Source organism: Salmo salar, chromosome 27, assembly GCF_965601325.2.
Source record: "Salmo salar chromosome 27, fSalSal1, whole genome shotgun sequence".
Classification (NCBI taxonomy): domain Eukaryota; kingdom Metazoa; phylum Chordata; class Actinopteri; order Salmoniformes; family Salmonidae; genus Salmo; species Salmo salar.
This window is the reverse complement of record NC_138317.1, coordinates 7,271,870-7,294,940: the sequence shown is the minus strand read 5'-3', so window position 1 is coordinate 7,294,940 and position 23,071 is coordinate 7,271,870. Positions and strand designations below refer to the sequence as shown.

At 42.7% G+C, this 23,071-nt stretch overlaps 1 protein-coding gene and 1 long non-coding RNA gene across 2 annotated transcripts; both read right to left on the bottom strand.

Moving 5' to 3' along the window:
• Positions 1-12,464: 12,464 nt before the first annotated feature.
• LOC123730979 (uncharacterized) lies at positions 12,465-15,367 on the bottom strand. Its single transcript, XM_082970082.1, has 3 exons — positions 15,070-15,367; positions 14,217-14,963; positions 12,465-14,082 (listed from the first exon to the last, which is right to left on the bottom strand). The coding sequence occupies exons 1-3, from the start codon at positions 15,365-15,367 to the stop codon at positions 13,916-13,918; spliced, it is 1,212 nt and encodes a 403-aa protein (XP_082826208.1). The 3' UTR covers positions 12,465-13,915.
• Positions 15,368-15,445: 78 nt separating this feature from the next.
• LOC145864443 (uncharacterized) lies at positions 15,446-15,971 on the bottom strand. The gene is made up of 3 exons (XR_014382988.1): positions 15,924-15,971; positions 15,695-15,792; positions 15,446-15,554 (listed from the first exon to the last, which is right to left on the bottom strand). It is a non-coding gene; the product is annotated as an uncharacterized LOC145864443 (long non-coding RNA).
• Between the last annotated feature and the right edge of the window lie 7,100 nt (positions 15,972-23,071).

Sequence of the window (23,071 nt, the reverse complement as noted above, 5' to 3'; positions counted from 1 at the left end):
TACCTGAACACTCCTCTGACCACCCCTGGAGAACCCCCTGTTTCCACGAAATACGGGGATTGTGACCAGCCAGCCAGGGGACCCCCAGCACCACCGGAAACGCAGGCGAGTCAATAAGGAAAAAACGAATGCGTTCCTTATGATTCCCCAGCGTTACCATGTCCAGTGGCACCGTAGACTCCCTGACTAGCCCTGACCCTAATGGTCGGCTATCTAGGGAGTGCACGGGGAAAGGGGAATCTATCGGCACCCGCGGAATGCCCAGCTTAATGGCAAGTCCACGGTCCATAAAATTCCCAGCTGCGCCTGAATCGACTAGCGCCCTATGCTGGGAAGAGGGAAAAAATTTAGTAAACAAAACAGGTAAAAACACATGACCAACAGGGGGTTCTGGGTGAATCTGGTGCTGACTCACCTGAGGTAACCGAGAAGTGTTCTGCCTACCATCTCGACTCCCAGACTGGCTCCTCCGGCACCGGTCGGCCGTGTGTCCTCTCCGACCACAGCTGGTGCAGGAGGAGCCACCTCCTCCGGTGCCCCTTGGCACGGCCCCCCCCTACCTCCATAGGGGTAGGGGCGGGGGTGCACGGGGGTGGAACGGGCAGGACCCTCTCCGAACGCCCGCGGGCAGCCAGCAAGTTGTCCAGTCGTATGGACATATCTATCAGTTCGTCCAGGGACAGAGCTGTGTCCCGACAGGCCAGCTCCCTGCGGACGTCCGCCCGGAGACTGCAGCGGTAGTGGTCTATGAGGGCCCTGTCGTTCCACCCCGCCCCAGCAGCCAAGGTCCTGAAGTCCAGCGCGAAGTCCTGGGCACTCCTCGTCTCCTGCCTGAGGTGGAACAGCCGTTCCTTCCGGAGGGTGGTCGAACACGGCCCGAAAGCGGCGGGTGAACTCCGGGTAGTGGTCCATCGCCGAGTCTGGACTGTTCCAGACCGCATTAGCCCACTCCAGAGCTCTGCCCGTCAGGCAGGAAACGAGGGCACTCACGCTCTCCTCCCCCGTGGGAGCAGGTCTGACGGTGGCCAGGTACAGCTCAAGCTGGAGCAAAAACCCCTGGCACCCAGCCGCCGCCCCATCGTACTCCCTCGGGAGCGCCAGACGAAGCGCGCCAGAGCCAGACGTCATGGGAGGCGAAGATGGCTGTATCGGGGGAGGTGGAGGTGGAGAGAGGATACCACTTCTCTCCCATCTGTCCATCCTCTCCATCATCTGGTCCATTGCCGATCCGATGCGATGGAGGACTGTCGTGTGGTGGAGTACGCGTTCCTCCATCGAGGGCAGAGGAGTGGCCGCTGCTCCCGCTGATTCCATGCCTTCTATCGTGGTGCGGGATTCTGTTAAGGCTTGGTAATTGTGGAGGAGGAATGAGGCGCAGGAAGCAGCGAACACAGGGTAGTGGTGTTTTTAATATACACTCACAAAAAACAAATGTTCTCACACACAGGGGAGAAAATACATGCGGCGTACAACAACGTCGACATGAACACAAGCCGTCACACAAGAAACAATCATTAATCCCGCACGAACAGGAGCGGGCCAGCTAAACTAAATAGCCCCTCTAATGGCTAATTGACCACAGGTGTCACAAAATAAAAAAAGGGAAAAGCAAAAGGGAATCGGTGGCAGCTAATAGGCCGGTGACGACGACCGCCGAGCGCCACCCGAGCAGGAGGGGGCGCCACCGTCGGTGGGAATCGTGACAATTTGGCGAAAAGCAGAGGGGTCTACGAGTACATTTGAGTTATTTTAGATAACTTAAAAAAATTTGCACAAGCCTACCCCACCAGAAATAAGTCTGGGAAAACTGCAGCAAAAAAGCTTTTCGATGATTTTTTCCCAAAGTTTGGCTTTGTGTCAAAAATCCATCATGATCAGGGAAGAGAGTTTGAAAATCAGTTATTCAGAGCCTTACAGAACTGTACGGGGATAGCCAATTCCAGAACCTCTCCATATCATCCACAGGGGAATCTGAGATTTAACCATACACTGTTGTCAATGTTGCGCACACTAGATGAAGAGAAAAAGGCCAACTGGGGTGATTATCTGAACAAGGTCATTCATGCATATAATTGTACCACCATTGATGTTACTGGGTTCTCACCGTATTTCCTGCTATTTGGAAGGGCTCCACTGCTACCTCTTGACCTTACAAGACCATGGTGCTTGCCTACGGAGCTGTGAGGGGAACGGCACCTCCGTACCTTCAGGCTCTGATCAGGCCCTACACTCAAACAAGGGCACTGCGTTCATCCACCTCTGGCCTGCTCGCCTCCCTACCTCTGAGGAAGCACAGTTCCCGCTCAGCCCAGTCAAAACTGTTCGCTGCTCTGGCACCCCAATGGTGGAACAAGCTCCCTCACGACGCCAGGACAGCGGAGTCAATCACCACCTTCCGGAGACACCTGAAACCCCACCTCTTTAAGGAATACCTAGGATAGGATAAAGTAATCCTTCTAACCCCCCCCCCCCCCCCTTGAAAGATTTAGATGCACTATTGTAAAGTGGTTGTTCCACTGGATATTATAAGGTGAATGCACCAATTTGTAAGTCGCTCTGGATAAGAGCGTCTGCTAAATGACTTAAATGTAAAATGTAAATGTGACCTTGTTTTTGGGTTACAGATAAAGGAACAGGAGAAATCATACCAGTATTGTGCTAAGAAGTGGCAGCAACAGATGGCTGAAGCCTATGACATCGCCAGTAGAAACATGGAGAAATCAACAGCAAAGAGAAAAGCCTACTACGATCGGAAGAAAAGGAGTTCGGTTCTGGTCTCAGGGGATCGTGTACTGGTGAGGAACATGTCAGAACGTGGGGGGCCGGGAAAGCTAAGATCACACTGGGAGAACCAAATACATGTGGTGGTAACCAGGAAAGGTGATGACAGCCCTGTCTGAGGTCAAACCCCGAGAGGGGCACAGGCAGGGCCCGGGTTCTGCATCGCAATATGCTCATGTCATGTAATTCCCTACCATTTGAGGAACCTGTTGAAACACCCAGTAGAGTTCTGTGGAGAAGGGAACCACCCCAACAAAAGCAGCAAAATGGGGAGAGCGCTGAGTCTGAGTGCTCAGATGAGGATTCTTATCCAGTATTCATCAATAGGCCACGTAGGGATGAAGAGAGCAGACAGAGTAGCACACAACTAGTATCAGATAATAGTGAGGAACGGAGTCAGACTGATAGAAACTTCACTGTGAAGGAGTGCCAGCCAGTCCTCAGAGAGAGCCCGGAGAGGACAGGGGTAAATATGGAAACAGCTGAGGGCTCAGAGACTCAATCATCTCATGATGAAGTGGACATTGATTCATTGGGGTTACCCATGACCTTGCCCCGCCGTTCAGCCCGGCAGAGGAGGCCCAGAGACATTCTAACCTATAACACTTTAGGGCTGCCAAGCTCTTATCAGGATACCAACTAGAGATGCTCTGATGTGTATACATTTTCTTGTTTACCTTTACTAATCACAGTGTGATAATGTTTAGTGGGGGTTGCGTTTTTGCCCATAAGGCAGACTGGACATGTCTAGATAGTTATATGGCTGTTAGGCCAGTTTCTCCGTTGTTCTCATGACCAGTACTTACATCTTCTGTTTGTTTTGAGGCCAGTGAAATGTTTGGGACAACATTTCGTTTTTGCAGGGGGGTGTTGTAAGGGGCTTAATACAGTTGTATTCCAGCCACTAGGGGGTACTCTGGTGAAGCCCATGGGAAATAAAGAAATATTGTTTAAGTAAATTGGGAAGAGTAAGAATAATAAACCAAAGAAAGACTGTAAATGGCTGTTACCTGTGCTGACATGATTAAAAGTGAAGTAAACCGTACTTTTCGCGTTGTAGTTTATATGATAAGCTCATTGGAAGGGTAACATATATACAGGATGTACATAAATGGGCATAAACACGTGACACAGAAAATAAAAATATTGACATTTAGGAATTGAAAATGCATCTAAATATATTTCGTTGTCTATGGAATACATAAAAAAAAATTGAATAATTATGTATATATATATTTAAAAAAATGAAGTGTATAAAATATACTTGTCTGTACAGTAAGTAAATGTAGGAAATCCAAAATGCACAAAAATATGTTTTTCTAATGTCTAAAATAAAATATGTGTATAATATATACTTGTCTGTAACATAAAGCAATGCAGAAGCAATAAGCATTGTAAATGATGATAGAACACATCAAATTAATGTGAACATGAGGACACAAACGAGAGATTTAACTAAAAGATCATCTTTTAATACATTTTTAATGCTGAAGTTTTTTAATGCTGAAAAAAATCTATGTATGGCAAATCCACTCTGGGCAAATGGCCTGTTGGACAAAAATAAAAAATAGTTAACATCCTTGCTACTTCAGCCATTTGCTATGTTAAAGTAAAATCTCAGTTAATGATGAATGGATACAATTTGGAAGGATTTTCCAGAGTCATACCTCAGTAGGGTAGAGTGTCAGGTGGCACAACCATTGGTGCCATGAGGTCAAAGTGTGAAGGAGGGAGCAAGCCAGAGAGCTGTCTAGGAAGCAGTCCAGGCCCATGGCTTGGAGGCTTTGAGTTGGTTCCATCATTGTAATGCATTGTAGGGTATCTGCTGCCCCATAGACCTGCTGGTAGTGGGAAAGGTGTTAGCAGGAGACCACCAGGGCCATCTATGATTGGCTGACACAGTCTTGGTTAAACCACATGTATTCTAAAGCAATATTCACCTGCTTTCATAGAGTAAGGATTGACTCCTTTGGGGACACTGCCAGTGTTCCCCTGATATCCATATGTCCCCATCGGTGGAGGTGGTGGTACACACTTGTTCTGTAAAACACATCAACACATTTTCCAAATTGTTAGTAATATTTTCACAGTTGAAATACAATGGTTGTTCACTGTTTAATTCCATTGAATTTAAGTGTGTACCTCAGCCTTGGGCTCAGTTTTGTTAACCCATCTGTGCAGAGTTGGATCCCAGACAATCTGAGGAAGAAGATATTAGCAATGTGAAGCAAGCCACAAATTATTTTTTTTTTAATCCACTCAATTGTCTCTACATAGAATAAAGTGTTAATAACCAGTTCCTTACAGATCTGTCTTTGTCCTCAGGTAGATGAACCTCCTTCTTATTAACTCTTCCACTCCCAAAGACCCAGCTGAGCCAGCCTCCACTGTTATTGTGAACAGCAGGGGTCTCGGGCTCAGCCACCAGCCGGCTGCCAGTCTGGCTCTGAGGGTTGGCATCGGAGTGTTCCGGCTTGGTGATGGACATCATAGCAGGATGCTCAACATATCTAAGTCGGACATCTGTAATAAGTGGGAGAAGTCAGGCCACTCTGCTCATGTCACCACACAGAACAATTACAAGCTGACAGATAGAAACGTCTCGCTCTGATACTGTTACAACCCAATCTTAACCTACACGCAGTCACAGGGATTACTAGGAGGTTACTCCAGGACTCTGCGATCGCATTGTTTTGGTTGCAAAATCAACAATTCCCTGTATATTATGTGAGGGCTTACAAATTTGACCAATCATCAAACTATTTCTGCATAAAATAGTCACGTCATCACAATATTATCGCATAGAACTGACCCATTACCACAGTACAAAAAGAGGGCTCGCAATTTCAACCAATCACCGCACATTTACTGCATAATATGGTTCAATCAAGCCAGACGTCAACACAGTTTTTTCCCATGTCAGCGCATTTTTGCAACAAATTGGACAAAACAATTGCATATTGCTATGCAAAATGTCATAATTGTCGTTGCAAAATCTAGCATATTTATCAGCTAATATCGAAAAAATCCATGCGAAATCCTGGAGAGATTCACCAGAGTATGTAAATGTATACACTCACTACTGTAAGTCGCTCTGGATAAGAGCGTCTGCTAAATGACTAAAATGTAAAAGTAAAATGGAGCTAAACCTGTTGTATGTAGAAAATGCATGAAAGTATTACAGCTATATACTCACATGAGCCATACATTTAATCTATCACAACTTATTTTCACGCTATCACAATGGTAATTTCTTTACTAATTAGATAAGGTTAAGTGACCTCTTCTCTTGGAATAGAAATCCACAGGTGGAGTACACGCTCCACCATCCCATTTCCACAGTGGTGCCACCATGGGGATGATGGGAGGTGGTTGTGGATGATTGTTTCCATTCTTCACAGGGACACTGGTTGTGAGGAAGATCTCCTCCCTCTCTGCAGGGACACTAGCCTTTGGGACGATCCACTCCCTGTGCGCAGGGACGCTGGCCTTTGGGAAGATTCCTTTCCTCTGCGCAGTGACACTGGCCATCAGGAGGATCAACTCCCTTTGTGCAGGGGTGAGGTGTGATGCTCTGAGGATCTTCTTCTTCCGCGCAGTGATAGAAGCTGCCGGAAGAATCCCCTCCCTCTGTGCAGGGATGAGGCCTGATGCTCGGAGAATCCCCTCCCTCTGTGCAGGGACACTGGCTGTTTGGAGAAACCCCTCCCTCTGTGCAGGGATGGCTGATTGGAGAACCCCTCCCTCTGTGCAGGGACACTGGCTGTTTGGAGAAACCCCTCCCTCTGTGCAGGGACACTGGCTGTTTGGAGAAACCCCTCCCTCTGTGCAGGGATGGCTGATTGGAGATCTCCTCCCTCTGCAGGGACACTGCTTTGGGAAACCCCTCCCTTGGCAGGACACTGGCTGTTGGAGACCCTCCCTCTGTGCAGGGATGGCTGTGATCGGAGATCTTCTCCCTCTGGCAGTGATCTGCTGTGAGAAACCCCTCCCTCTGTGCAGGGACACTGGCTGTTTGGAGACCCTCCCTCTGTGCAGGGACACTGGCTGTTGGAGAATCTCCTCCCTCTGTGCAGGGACACTGGCTTTTGGGAATCCCTCCCTCTGGCAGGACACTGGCTGTTTGGAGGATCCCTCCCTCTGTGCAGGGACACTGGCTGTTTGTGGATTCCCTCCCTCTGTGCAGGGACACTGGCTGTTTGGAGGATCCCTCCCTCTGTGCAGGGACACTGGCTGTTTGGAGGATTCCCTCCCTCTGTGCAGGGACACTGGCTGTTTGGAGGATTCCCTCCCTCTGCACAGTGATGCTAGCTGCTGAGAGAATCCCCTCCCTCTGTGCAGGGACACTGGCTGTTTGGAGGATTCCCTCCCTCTGTGAAGGGACACTGGCTGTTTGGAGGATACCCTCCCTCTGTGACGGGATGAGGCCTGATGCTCGGACGATCTCCTCCCTCTGCACAGCAACTTCGGCTGCTGTGATGATCTGCAGGTATGATATAGCGCATATAGTCATTCCCTAAAACGCAATAGGAAGGTTTTCTTAATGTTTTGTTCACTCAGTGTAGATCAATCCCTAGCATATACATTCATTTGTGTGTACTGAAAACATTAATATAATTTGTGTATTTACATTATCTACAATATATTATAATACCGTAAGCCTCCCTGCTGCATGGGCATTTCCTCCTACAATTTTGAGCTGATTTTCTTCCCTTTACCAATATTTTGTAACTTTGTTAATTTTCACATTTATTGTGTTTGGAATGGCACTGTTACTACAGCATTTGATGTAAGTTTGTAGGACAATTACCTATAATGCTCACTGACTGAACATTCAAAATTACCATGGCAATTATTGACGCATTCACATGCCATCGGAAACTTGGAACCTCAGAGTTAAAATGAATGTAAGTTATTAGTGTAGAGCTTCCAACTGGTTGATTCTCATACTTCACATGTGGGAAACTTGAAATCATCATTCCATAATGAGTTAGTGAGTCAGAATTGTCAGAATTTCCTATTTCTGACTTGAAGGGCCTTCAATGATGTAGGGCAGGTCAGTAACCAAATTATTTTACTGTGCCCAGTCGCACACAGACTTTTATGATCACACAAGTTGCCACCGGTGGATTCAAAATGAGTAGCCTAACAATTATTTACATGGCCCCAGGTACATTTGCAAACAATTTTTTTTTCTGTGAGAAATCAATAATAGTTGCACACATAGGGTAACAGTCAGCAATTGACAGTGAGCAATGAGCAAGATAACCATAGACGGGAAGTTGACAATAGCTTATTATTAGTGTAAATACATTGTATTTCTATGGTTGCAGTCCTCTACGATTGAATTGCATTGAATTTAATGAATCAGATCCAATGATTTACCACCCGTAGGGTGGGGTACCGCTAGTCATCATTATTATAATCACCATCTCAATCATTATCACCATACCATCATAGACTTATTCTTCTGTATCTGAGACTCATCTGACACTACCTTAGATATGGCAGTCTGCAACTCAATACACTGCCCCTGCATGGTGTTCAGCGTCCCCTGCATGTGGTTAATCGACTGCTTAACATCGTTCAGCAGGATCTGAATCTCAAGCCTGCAAGAAATCAGGTGGTTCAACATACTGAGATGACGAGAGGCTTCAGACCATGCCCATTGGACCATCTTTAGGATTCTTTCTCACTTAACACCAATCTTATTAGGAATGACACTTTGTGCAGAAGATGTTACTATAGTGTTATTTAGAAGGAAAAAGGTGTACTTTGTCAGTTGCCAAAATGATGACGGGATGTCTCCCTGCTCCAGTGAGCTCTGCTGGCAGGTCTTGCTCACTGTTGGAGGAACGGGAGCCAAATTAGAGGAAAAATATCTATGGTTGTTCAGCAATGAAACATTCATGGCATAATGGGGATTGTCCTTCCCTGTGAAAAGAATAACAGCTGGGGTTTACTTTCTCACTTTTAGATAATGTAATACAATCTTTAAACCCATCAGAAGTGCAGTGCTTACCTCAATGAAAATATTGGCCCCTGTTATTTTGGTGCTGCATTGCCCCAATGTTGACCACTAGTTCCAACTTGTGATGAGAAGGTCTTGAAATGATCAGGTCAACATTTTGTTAGACATTTCAGAGATAGCATTAACAATTGTACATGAGACAGTGCTTCCAGATATTGAGGTATCTTCCTTCTGAGGTATGTAAAAAAAAATCTGGTGTGTGAGTACTCACATGAAAGGTATCCATGATTCTAGATTAAGCCAATCATGTATGTGATTACCATCCTATGGGTCAGCAATGGAATGATTGCTACACAGCTTTCAGGCGGCTTTATGTCTTGGGCCTGGATGAATCATTGAAATACAAGTAATATTGTGAATTTGTGATGCATAATTGCCATTGTAATTTGGAATATTCCATCAAAGTTATTTGTTTTGACGGTCAAAACAACTAACTCTTACGATTAATCACTTGACTTGAGTAACTTGAGTTGACGGAAGTAGCAACTTTATATTCTGACCTAGACACTGACTTGTGCAATGCCTAATGCATAATCTATGCATGTTATTGGCTCATCATAGTATATATCAGAGGATCTCATAGTCCAAAAACCGCATTGGCCATTGGACTGCTCAGTCAAAACAACTAACTTTTACGATTTAATCACTTGACTGGAGTAACTTGAGTTCGGAACTAAAACATTAAAAGTAGGCTATAGCTTGACGCATATCCTTACCTTGGACAAGCGTATCCAAAAGGCCTATCCAGTCGTGCGTGAAGATACCTTTAGGCAGATAAAAGCGCGGTACGGGTTGAGACACGCTCGGTAATGTGAATCTGTAACACTGATATAAAAGCACGTTTTCATTTATAATTGACACTGTAGAATGACCTGCAAGCCAATCAGGATCTAGTTTTAAACAATACCGTGGGTTCCATGGAACGTCACAAACATATTAGGCCACTTGCGTCACAGATTATAGTCACTGAACATGGGTTTAATAGCTATATTGGCTATATGTACAGTATATGCACATCGTATTGAATTGAGATTACATTTACTGCACCACTGTAATTATGAAGCCTAATCCTATGAGGATCATATGTCAAATGCAGGGGCAAAAATCTGATATCCACTTTGGAGGGGACAATTACATGAAATTTTCTCAAGAGCAATTCCTGAGGGGGACACCAAAAGTAGTGCTGTAACACACAGCCTACATTGTAATATGGTAAATGTATATTGAGGAACCAAAGAAATAAGGTGTTTGCCGTACTCCTAACTACCGGTACCCAAAACTACACAACTAATCACAACAGCAATACCATTGCCTTTAACAAATCTTAGTTCAGTCACCAGTTTAAGTTGAGAGTGGGGGTATCCATGGCATTTTCCAATTATGTTCCTATTTTACAAGTCAAAAAAATGGAGAACCTTTCATAATGTTGCCAAACAAAGACTCAACAAACTTACCTGAGACTCCCTGTCTCTGCCAGTCTGTCCCTGCATATCTGTCCCCAACTCTGCTGTCTGTGTGCCATCTGTTGCCTGCTCTGCCTAATGACATCATTGTGAAACATTTCCATTAGAATTTCATTTCTTTCTTATGAACATTTCATCAACTAGTCTTTGAGATATTAGGCTACTAGGGTTCTTACTATGCGTTTTGGTGTATTGAAAAATACTCTGATGTCTGTCTTTTATTTTTCTGCCATTTTTCTACCTGGCTGGCTACACACACAGTGTGTAGGTTATTTACAGTAGGAGATGGGCTTCTATCATCTTCAATCATTCTATATGGGCTTCGATCTAAAAGGTAGCTAGCAAATGTGAAACGGATTAAAATGACAAGAGTTGACAGCTGTATGAGTTCACCATTTACACAACATATGCTGCAACTTTCTGTAATTTTAATAGTTTGTTTCATATTGGCTGGCTTCCAACAATAGCTAAATTTGCAAAGCTAGCGAGCACCAATTCAGTTTCAGTGGTGTTTGCTATAATCTTTGCTACCCGGGTTAAATAAAGGTGAAATTAAATAAATAAAAGTTCCCTTGCGACAATTTAGCTTTTGCAACGAGACCATTAAATATATTTAAGACAATGGTAGATGAGAGTGTAGTTCTGTTCAGTTTGGACTTCAGTTTATCGCTAACCTTATCACAGGGACTTTGAAGCACTAACTTACATCATCTGCATGCTGATTCCATCTTTGACGACGCCACATAAATGGAATAGGTACTAGCTAGCTTAATAGTTAATATTTGCGCGCTAGCTCTGCATATTCAGCTAGTGTGTGTGCGCGATGGACTGGATGAACCTCACGGCAGTTACGTAGCAAGCTAAGGAACTGGCAGTGGATCAAACCGTTGTGAGGCAAAGGGCGGGGGGGGGGGGTCGCAATCTTTTGAAACTTAAAAACGCGCTATTAAGTGTCTATAATCAGCACAATTGCTTTCATTGCGTATTATTAATATTTTTAAAATTACATAGTTATGTTTCAGTGGTGTCCCCCCCGTCCCCCCCGGGATTTCCGCCCCTGGTCAAATATCAGAATCATGGCACATGAAAACATCATTAAATTGAGGGCAGATTATAAAATTTACTGTGACATAACATCCATGTAATTTCCATTAAATTACGTTGAACCAACGTATGTGAATTGATGTATGTGCCCAGTGGGAAGTGATCAATTCGAAATGATTGAATACATACAGTATTACAAGGAAAGAGACACAAAAATTGCTTCGAAAAGCTCGAAAAAGTCTCATTTCCCTGGGCCACCCAAAAGTAAAATGTATGTACGCATTACTGTACATCGTTTTGGATGAAAGCATCTGCTTTCAAATCTCTGACGCTCATACATTTTTACAATCTCGCGATGTTTATTTCTGGCGCTTTCACGTTTGCGAGATTTTGTGAAGTAAATGATGCGCAGGAGAACTCCATGAAATCAGTGACATTAACGGGTCCAAATCGAGCAAAAAGCTTTAAATTAAAAGTCCATCGTTTACTTGAACACATCACAAATTGTAGTGTATTTCCCTGTTTCAAGAAGCGTTCTGTTTCGTTTCTCTGATCTCTGAAAAGTAATTTAGGTTTTCAATATTCTTCACTAAATAATATCTGGAATAATAGTTTAATTTCCATTCCACTAGATGGCACTATCCCCTATGCTACTCCCTGTCAGGGTCTGAGGATTCTGAAACAAAATAGTTTAGGCTCTTGAAACGCATCGGTCTGTTGGTAGATGTGCTGCTGTACATTGTTATAAACACGTATTACACTGCTATAGACTTTTATTATCAATGTCATTCATTAACACATGTTACATTATAAATGATGATCCTGTGTAGAGCATGCCGATCCCACCACCAGGGTTGTGGGTTCGATTCCCAAGGCAACCCATACGTAGAATGTATGTGCAAATGACTGTAAGTCGCTTTGGATGAAAAGATCTGCTAAACGGCATATATTATGATTACATTGTTTAAACAACAGGCCTACAATGTGAAAGTCTATTGCTTTTTCAAATGAAAATTTGTGTTGGAACTTTACATCAGTTGGAAAGGCAGGACATGTATCTGTTAATGTTAGCCTTCCAATGAGCTTATCATATTAACTTTCAACACGAAAAGTACGGTTTACTTCACTTTTAATCAGGTAACAGCCGTTTACAGTCTTTCTTTAGTTTATCATTCTTACTCTTCCCAATTCACTTAAACTATATTTCTTTATTTCCCATGGGCTTCACCAGAGTACCCCCTAGTGGCTGGAATACAACTGTATTAAGCCCCTTACAACACCCCCCTGCAAAAACGAAATGTTGTCCCAAACATTTCACTGGCCTCAAAACAAACAGAAGATGTAAGTACTGGTCATGAGAACAACGGAGAAACTGGCCTAACAGCCATATAACTATCTAGACATGTCCAGTCTGCCTTATGGGCAAAAACGCAACCCCCACTAAACATTATCACACTGTGATTAGTAAAGGTAAACAAGAAAATATATACACATCAGAACATCTCTAGTTGGTATCCTGATAAGAGCTTGGCAGCCCTAAAGTGTTATAGGTTAGAATGTCTCTGGGCCTCCTCTGCCGGTGTGAACGGCGGGGCAAGGTCATGGGTGACCCCAATGAATCAGTGTCCACTTCATCATGAGATGATTGAGTCTCTGAGCCCTCAGCTGTTTTCATATTTACCCCTGTCCTCTCCGGGCTCTCTCTGAGGACTGGCTGGCACTCCTTCACAGTGAAGTTTCTATCAGTCTGACGCCGTTCCGTTCACAAAGACACAGAGGAGGAGGAACTATCCAACACCCAGAGAGAGAGAACGAGTGACCTCAGTTGAACACAGTCAGAAAGAGGAGGTGGAAGAGGCGTTAGATAGAGGAGGAGGTTACCCCAGAGGCCATTCCTCCTGTTCATGTGAGCAAGAAAGAGCAGAAGGCTTCTGATCAGCCAAATGGCAGGCAGATGGAGAGGTCATAGTGATTCACACCCCCAGAGAGAAAGACAACCCACACAACCTCTTGGTTGAGATGAACCACACAGAGGTAGAGGCAGAGGGCCTTCAGGGCTAGCCAGTCAGCCTGCCTGCTCTGAACCTCAAGTCAATTGTATTTAAATTCATGTTCATTAAAGATTTTTATTCAAGAATTAAAAAGTCCCATTTACTTAATGATCATTTTTCACTGTCTTCAACCTCAAGAACCAGGGTGAGTCTGGGTAACCCTTTTACTGGGCAAACACAACTTCGATATCGTCATAGACTAGGCCGAAACGTTAATCTTTTAACCTTGCCTGAATAAAACAATGCATTTTTTTATAGTGAGCAAGAGTAGTGCTTTTTCCTTTTCAATGATGATTCAAATTTTTGGTTGCACCGAAACTCAACGTTTTTTTTTTTTAAATGTACAAAGTAAATTATTAAAAGCATTAAAATTGGGATGTTTCCCACTTATTTATAAAACCTACTCCACACTTGCATAGTGAAAGTTTATAGAAAAGTTCTGAAATTAAGTAGTAAACAGAAGAAAAGCAGAATTGAGTCCAATTATAATGCGAATAATTTAATGGTCTATGGTTCAATCCCACTTCTGAATGTCTGATAAATAATTAATATTGTTCCTCCTCTTCCTTGTAGCAGGCGCAGCAGCACACTGCCCTCCAAAGCCTGCAAAATAATCGCCGGACTGCCCCTTTCCTAGCTCTACATGGAACATCCAGTGTCACGTCCTTGGTTACGTGTGGGGTGACATCCGGGATGACCACAGCAACATCCTCTGGAAAGGGAAAAAAGAGGAACAGAATGTAAACAAATGCAAACCGTAGGTTCTAAACACTGGCCAGTTGAAAGGTTCTACTAAGATGTCATGACAAACGGCACCTGTCAGAGTGCTCTCTAAGTGTTACTCACCTGCTTGGATGTCAGCTGGCAGAGTGGTGAAGACGGCCATCGTGAGAGTCCTTTCTTCAGGTGTGACGTCCACAACCTCCAAGAGGGAAGAGATGGGCTCTGCCTCTGTATTAGGGGTGATGTCCACAATATTTAGGTGGAAAGAAGCCGGCTCTGCCTCTGTGTTAGGGGTGATGTCCACATTATTCAGGTGGAAAGAAGCCGGCTCTGCCTCTGTGTTAGGGGTTATGTCCACAACATTCAGGTGGGAAGAAGCCGGATCTGCCTCTGTATTAAGGGTTATGTCCACAACATTCAGGTGGAGAGAAGCCGGGTCTTCCTCTGTGTTAGGGGTGATGTTCACAACCTCCAGGTGGGAAGATGCCGGGTCTGCCTCTGTTTTTGGGGTGATGTCTTGAACTTCCAGGTGGGAACAACCCGGGTCTGCCTCTGTTTTTGGGGTGATGTCTTGAACTTCCAGGTGGGAAGAAGCCTGGTCTACCTCTAGTTTTGGGGTGATGTCTTGAACCTCCAGGTGGGAACAAGCCGGGTCTGCGTCTGTTTTTGGGGTGATGTCCACAACCTCCAGGTGGGAACAAGCCGGGTCTGCGTCTGTTTTTGGGGTGATGTCCACAACCTCCAGGTGGGAACAAGCCGGGTCTGCCTCTGTGTTAGGGGTGACTTTCACAATCTCCAGGTGGAAAGAAGCCGGATCTGCCTCTGTGTTAGTGGTGATGTCCACAACATTCAGGTGGGAAGACGATGGGTCTGTGTCATGGGTGACAACAACAATCCTGATTAGCTCTACTACTACTACACCAAGATGTCATCAGAACAGGCATCTGTCAGAGTGCTCTCTATCATTGCTACTCACCTGCTTGGATGTCAGCTGGTCGTGTAGTGGAGACGGCCACCGGGAGGACAGGGGGGACTGGTAGGGTGGATGCAGGGGGCTGGAAGCGGCTCTGAACCTCGTTCGCCACAAAGGCACAGACAGAGCTCATATAAAAAGGGCTCTGGAGGTCATCGGTGGAGAAGGACTGACTGATTCTCCCGAGGATCGACCGCACAGAGTCAAAAGCAGCAGCCCGAGAGAAAGGGATGTGAGGGGAAGGGTCCTTTAACATGCAGGAGAGCTTCTCCACTACGGCCGCCACCATGCCCACGGCCATCCCGCTTATTAGGATTGGGTGCTCTGAATGGCCTTCCTCTGGTTGAAGCCACAGGGCCAGGAGGAGCCTGGGCACCACCTCCACCACCACCTGAGATGGGCTGAGCAGGTTGCTACGGGGCTCATTGGACTGCACGCCCAGAATGCTCCTCACAGCTCTCTCCACGATGCTGTGGACTTTAGGATCGCTGAAATCAACAAAAAGGAGAAGACAAAGCTAAACGATGTGCAATGTCCTCACAGAGAACACTGTCTTAGTCTGTTTCTGCGTAGTTCCAGATGTGTAGATAAATGGATCAAGTCATGCAGGGCAGTACATGGAACTCACATGTCAGCTGGCGAGGTGGAGTGCATGGAGCGGCGGAGCTTGCAGAAAGCCTCGTGCTCTATGTCCATCATTTTTAGGCAAGTGTTTACTTCCCAGGCCTGCAGTATGAAACAGGAAGTCCCATTAGTGTAATTTCACAACAGATCTATCCTGCTGTGCTAACTCGTTGTTGAAAGGCTAGTAAAGAGCTCACTAACTTGTAGTATGTCTCTAACTATCATTCTCTTACCAGCCGAGCGAGGTCGTTTCCCTCCTCCAGGGTTTCCTTCCACACCCTTCAAATAAAACACAGAGCAATTCAACTTTCCTGGTTTCTGATTTTTCTGTAGTTTATTTTACCCAAACCTGGAGTGCTGCTGGTGGCAGGGAATGGCAGTGAAGGTGAGTGCTGACGTAGTGCTCACCTCTCCCTAAGGGATTTTTTGCCCTGAGACACCAGCCAGTTGCTCATGTGCTCCGTGGTGACATGGGGCGGGACCTGGCCTTGACTCTGGAGCAGCAGATAAGTGACCATGACCTTCTTCTGCAAGATGAGGTAAGGTGTGAGACCATGCCACGAAATACCATATCATGTGCTTTCAGAAGGGCCTCTCGCAACATTTCACAACTACTCATGCCTGATAATTTGCAAGTGATATTAAGAACTCTTATGACCAACTTCTATAAACTGTCTTGAAATACAACTCTCTTTCTGTTGTTTATGTTTTTGTGGGATGAATCTTACCTGTTTATTGTAATATGTTTCCTCCCAGCAGGCCTGCAGAGTCTGAAAATAAAGGCTGCTTCTACAGAATTCCTTTGAAGATAATGAAAATAATGATGCTTTGTTATGCACATTATGCACAGGCATTTACACTACGCTAAAATTAATTTCTCCTAAGATTACCTTTGTGGGACCATAAGTGAACTCCGGAATGCACCAAACCCTATCCATGGAAAGATGGGGAAGAAATGCAGCGCTATAGATATACGGGATGCTCTAGAGATAACAGGAATGACTTAAAGTTGCAAATGATCAATGACTGTGTTGTCCTCCAATATGCTGCACTTAGAATTGAGTTGTAGGCGATGTTTGGTGCAAAATAGAATGTTTACATTCTATTGCCATGGAGAAATGGAATGTGTAGAACCTGTATAATTGGGTATGCTTCTATGTCTTTATTTCGTGAAAGATTAAGCTCTTTATTATGTCATAATGTGTATATGAGGACAGTCCCACAGTTGTGTCAAATTGTCTTTTGAGTGGTGGACCATTCTTGATACACACGGGAGGGAGACTTTGAAGCGTAAAAAAAACAGCAGCGTTGCAGTTCTTGACACAAACTGGTACCCCTGGCACCTACTACCATGCCCCGTTGAACGGCATGTAAATATTTTGTCTTGCCCATTCACCCTCTGAATGGCACACATTCACAATCCATGTCTCAATTATCTCAAGCCTTACAATATTTTTTTAAAGCTTTCTCCTCCTCTTTATCTATACTTATTTAAGTGGATTTAACTAGTGACATCCATAAGGGATTATAGCGTTAACCTGGATTCATCTGGTCAGCATATGTCTTGGAAAGAGCAGGTGTTCTTAATGTTTTATACACTCAGTGTAACTCATTGGCACTGACATAAGTTATTTTCAACCATTAACTGGGGCCTTGTTGAGGCCTTATCTAAGTAAGTAATTGCTGATTGACAATAAAGTATTATTTTGATGTATGGAAAAAATATGGTATGCAATTCCTATGTAGAGAAGGTTCTCTCTGGTAGTTGTTCAATATGACTTCAACTTTTGCCTTTTTGTTTTTACATTTTAGTCATTTAGCAGACGCTCTTATCCAGAGCGACTTACAGTAGTAAATGCATACATTTCATACAATTTCATACATTTTTTTTTTTTTTCTGTGCTGGCCCCCCGTGGGAATCGAACCCACAACCCTGGTGTTGCAAACACCATGCTCTACCAACTGAGCTACAGGGAAGCATTCTAGTCAGAGTGCTGCCATATTGTTTAAACTCATTTATAAAGTTAAAAAGTTAGGTTTTGAATTAGACCATTTGTGAATATGAAATTTACCTAGTATTATTAGCAGTTGAATTAAATATACTACATATTTATGTCAGGAATTTCTGAAATAAAGCATTATATCAAAACCAGTAAATAGTACAACCGGTCCTATTTTTTTGTAACAAAATGCTGTATGCCAATCCAAAACATTCTGCTATAAATACAGGTAAAAAACAAATGCAAAATGGTCTCCTTCTCCATTCCACAGAAATCAGTTATATTCAGCTTGTCACGCCCTGACCATAGAGAGCCCTCGGGGTTCTCTATGGTGTTTTAGGTCAGGGCGTGACTAGGGGGATTTCTAGGTATTATATATTTATGTTGGTGTGTATGGTTCCCAATTGGAGGCAGCTGATAATCGTTACCTCTAATTGGGGATCATACTTAGTGTGTCCTTTTTCCCACATGCGATGTGGGATATAGTTTTGTGTGAGTGCCTATGTGCGCTACGTGTTTCATGATCGTCATAGCTTTGTTGTTTTTGGAAGTTTCACTATTATTAAAATGTGGAACTCTACTCACACTGTGCCTTGGTCTAATTATTCATACGAGGTCGTGACAGCTTGACTCTTTCCCAAACATATTTCACAGGATAAATTCTATGTAACATTTTAAATGAAACTTCCTTTACTTTGTTACTGATACAATATTTGTTAGCAATTTTCCATGCTTTCCGCCATTGTATATTACCATAGATATCTGCCCAAAAGAATCTTGCTGAGGGAATTGTAGTATCACAAACAATATTCCTGATCTGTTTCTTACATCATTTATCTTTGATGTTAATATTGCCAATGAATATATTTATGTAAATCTATGTTATTTACATCAACCACAGAGGAATTTAAGAGACAACCCCCCCCCTTGGAATCGCATCAAAAACAATTGCATATTCTTTCGGGGTTATTGGAATCTAAACCAACAACAGAGTCAAATAAATACTTAGGGAAGACATTCCAAATACTGTTCTTGTCACAGTATCCAACGAAGGTGGCGCCCCTCCTAGGTCGGGCGGCGCTCGGCGGTCGTCGTCCCCGGCCTATTAGCTCCCACCGATCTATGTTTCTGTGTCTTTTGGTTTTGTCTGTCTATCCCGCACCTGTCTGTCATTAGTGGGGGGTTATTTAGTGTGTATTTTCAGTTTGGGTTCTCGTGCGGTATTGTTTATTGTCCACTCAGGACAGTTGTGTGTTTGGCCTGTTTCGCTGGCCTGTGTACGAGTTATTGCCGGGATGCGCCCCGTGCGCTTTTCTTCGTGTTTTCTTTTGGGAATGTGTTTCCCGGGCGGACCTATTTAAGCGCCCTGTGCCTTTCGGCTATTGTGTTTTGTTTACCGTTGCATTAAAACACTGTTGCTCCGGGCCTCTGTCTCCTGCGCCTGATTCCGCATCTCCACTGGTCCTAGAATTCCGTGACAGTTCTGGTCCTTAACATACTTCAGAATCCAATTTCTTTTAAAAGTATTATTTAGAGTATTGAAATCTAAAACCTCAAGAACTCCTTGTTCTTGGGTATTAGTGAAAATATCTTATCGTAGATAGTGAGGCTTGTTCCTCCAAATAAAATTATAAAGAATCTTATCTAAGTCCTTTACAATTTTAGGGGGTAAGTCAATGTCACGTTCTGACCAGTATGAGGGTTATTTTGTTAGTGTAGGCTGGTCAGGACGTGGCAGAGGGTATTTGGTTTATGTGGTTCGGGGTGTGTGTATTATGTAGAGGGTAGTTGATTTATGTATTCCGGGGTTTTTTGGTCACTGCTCTGTTAGACTATGTTCTTTCTAGACCACCAATTTGTTGGAATATTACATTTGGGATGATATTCCAGATGCAATCCTTATTTCTTAAATAGTTTTGCATCCATTTAATTTTAAATATTATATTAGAGGTTTTAAAATCCAGAGCATTCAACCCTCCCTCACCTTGGGTGCTGCATATTAACGCTTTTCTTAAATAATGTGGTTTATTCCTCTATATGAAGTTAAATAATTTCGTATCAACCATTTTAGTTACTGACAGAGGAACATCCAAGGCAAGGAAACTAATCTGGACAGACCTTCAGATTTTGATAAAAGTACACGTCCAGATAAAGAAAGATCTCTTAATAACCAGGAGTTAAATCTCTTTCCAATTTCCTCTACAATAGGAGAGAAATTGAAGTTGGCCCTTTCTTTCTGATCTTTGCTAACTGTAATACCAAGATATGTGATCATATCTTTTACAGGGATATTACATACTGAGTTTAAGTCACATCTTTTCAACGCAAATAATTCACATTTCCTAATATTCAGAGATAAACCTGATACATGTGTGAAGGCATTAAACACTCAATAGCTTTCTTGACTTCATTATGATCTTTCCAAAAAAATGGTGGCGTCGTCAGCCAGTTGTGAACATTTTATCTCTTTGTCTTGTATCTGAATACCCCTAAAACTATCCTTATTTATATGAAGTGCCATAACTTGTTTGACCAATAAAAATAAGAAAGGAGAAATTGGGCATCCTCGTTTAATTCCACGTCTAATGTCGAATCTTTTTGTAAAGTGTCTTAATTACATTTTGAAAATATTGACCAAAACCAAAAATAATGTTCAACTGTATCAAATGCCTTGTAAAAGTCTACAAATAAAATAAAGCTATCTTCCATAATGTGCTCAATGTAGTCTATCAAGTCCAATACTAGTCGAATATTATTACATATATGTCTGCCCTTCATAAAATCAGAATGGGTATCGTCAATGATTTGGTCAAGACCTTTTTTAAGTATTTCTGCAAAGATGGATGCAAGTATCTTTCCATCATTGTTCATTAATGTGATTGGTCTCCAATTTTCTAACATCATAGAATCTTTGTTTGGTTTGGGTATTACAGAAATTAGGCCCTGTGTCATAGAAACAGACCTCTAAATCAATTGCCTACTTAAAAACATGAAATATAAATTCACTAATATCCTCCTGAAAATATTTATGGAATTCACTGATAATGCCATCATTCCCTGGAGATTTGTTCTCTTTTAACTTGCTGATACATTTTTTTACTTCATTAATAGAAAGAATTTAATCACAAGACTTCTGGAAGTCTTCATCTATGAATTTTGCACAGTCTTTGACAGAGTCTAGAAAGGCAGATATGTCACTAGTAGGACAGGCATTACTGGTATAAAGGTTACCATAGAAATCCGAAACATATTTTGAAATATCTTTGGGGTTTTCATTATATTGAGCTTATGAATAGATGTAAATTCAGAATTCTTTCTTTCTAAATTGTAAAAGTATTTTGTATTTTTTTCACCTTCCTCCAAGCATCTCCTTCTTGATCTTATAAATGCCCCTTTTGCTCTCTCTTCATTCATTCGGTCCATTTCTAGTTGTAAAGAGAATAACTGGCCCTTTCCTTCTTCATCAAGGTCCTCCATAGAGATTAGAGAAAGTATTTCCTTAACAAGTTTATCTTCCCTCAATCTTTTAAGTTCAGCAATTTCTTTACCTCTCTTCATGGCTGTTTGTCTTATTTCATACTTCATTAATTCCCAATATTTCCCATAAGACTTAAATAGTTGGGCTTTCCTCCAATTGTCTTGTATAATATCTTTGGCATCCATCTTGAAATTATCATCTTCCAACAAAGATAAGAATATAACTTTATGATCAGTAAGAATTGATGGTTCAATTGATACCTTGACTACAGAATTATCTAATGAATTAGAAATGAACCAGAAGTCAATTCTTGACTGTCTGGACATGTCCTTGTTACTCCAAGTGAATTCCTTTTTATCAGGATATTTAGATCTCCAAATATCGACTAATCCAAGACCAAGACATAGGTTATTAAACTCAGGATTAACTATGCAGGATCTGTTAGGAGGGGATATCTGTCAATCATCACATTAGATACAGCATTAAAATCTCCACCTAAAATAATTTTGATATCCTGAAATACACCTAATTTCTTCTTCAAATTCTTGAAATAATATCCTGTTGTTTGGTTTGTTGTTGGATACATACATATTCCCTAATAAAAACATTTCACTGTAAAAATATACTGTTAAAATTAACCAACATCCAGAGTGGTGAGTCTTACTACTGATGACCTTCCCTTTAAATGCACCTCTTAAAACTGCTACACCTGCAGAGTGGTTGTTGCCATTTGATAACCAGATATCGTTACCCCATTGATTTTTCCAAAATGATAGATCGGAAGAACAAGCATGAGTCTCTTGTAAAAAGTAAAAGTCTGCATTAAACCGTTTGCAATACAGGAAAATAGCCTTACGCTTGAGTAAATGAAGAATACCCCTGACATTAATTGAACAAAGAGATAAAGACATAAACTTCAACCAACAACCTTGTTATGCTAATATAAGCTTTTCCCAAGGATATGTAACTCAAAAGGATTTCCATCCCATTATTAACCTCTCCAAAAAAAGTAATAATAATATTGGTCATAAAATTACCAAAGTATTGTTACTCCCACAAGGGGGAGACATTGTGTAGACTTTACAATAAGCAGTTATTCGCCTATAGTTAGTGTTTAGTTTACCAGTTCTCAGGTCAGCCTTTTCTCATTCAAGTGTTTGTGTACATTTTTATAATAAAAGGCTGCTTTTCACCTGGTAATCAGTTTTTTGGCCTGACAGTTCTGCCCGAGTTAGACTCTGGCTCTCACTCAAATGTTCTGATTTGGCCACATTTCTTTCCCATCGATGATCACTCTTGCACCGATAAAAAAATTGCAGTTTTCCCTGCCTTTCGAGCTGCAGCCACCATCGGCCACAGTTTCTCTCTTGTCACTTTGTCTGCTGAGGTCAGATCCTCCGTGAACCTAAATTTTTGTTTGATGAGGAATTCACAATTCTTTGCTCGCCTCCAAAGAACAACCCGTGTAGATATGTTGGTGAACCGGATGATGGTTGTCCTTGGTCTCTTGTCTTGATCCTTAAGTCTTCCCAAACGATGGACGATGTCTACATTTTCCTGAAGTTTGGCTTTTGATTCGGGAATGACAGCTCCACAGATGTCAACAACTCTGCATTTGATGTCCTCACCCGCCTGCTCTGGAATTCCATGGAGCCTCAGGTTCCACCTGTGCTCGTATCTCTCCGCCTCATTCACCTTTTGCTCGAGTTCAGCCACCTTCTTTTCATTTTCCTGGCAGATAACTTCTACTTTCTTCATGTCACTTTTGAGGGTTTTCACTTCTCCAAAGATAAAGTCAACAGATTTTTTAATGGCCTCAATTTTCATCGTATTCTCCCTAACCATGACCTCCAAGCCATTTGCCCTTTCATCTATCTTTGCTGTCAAAAGCATTATAATATTG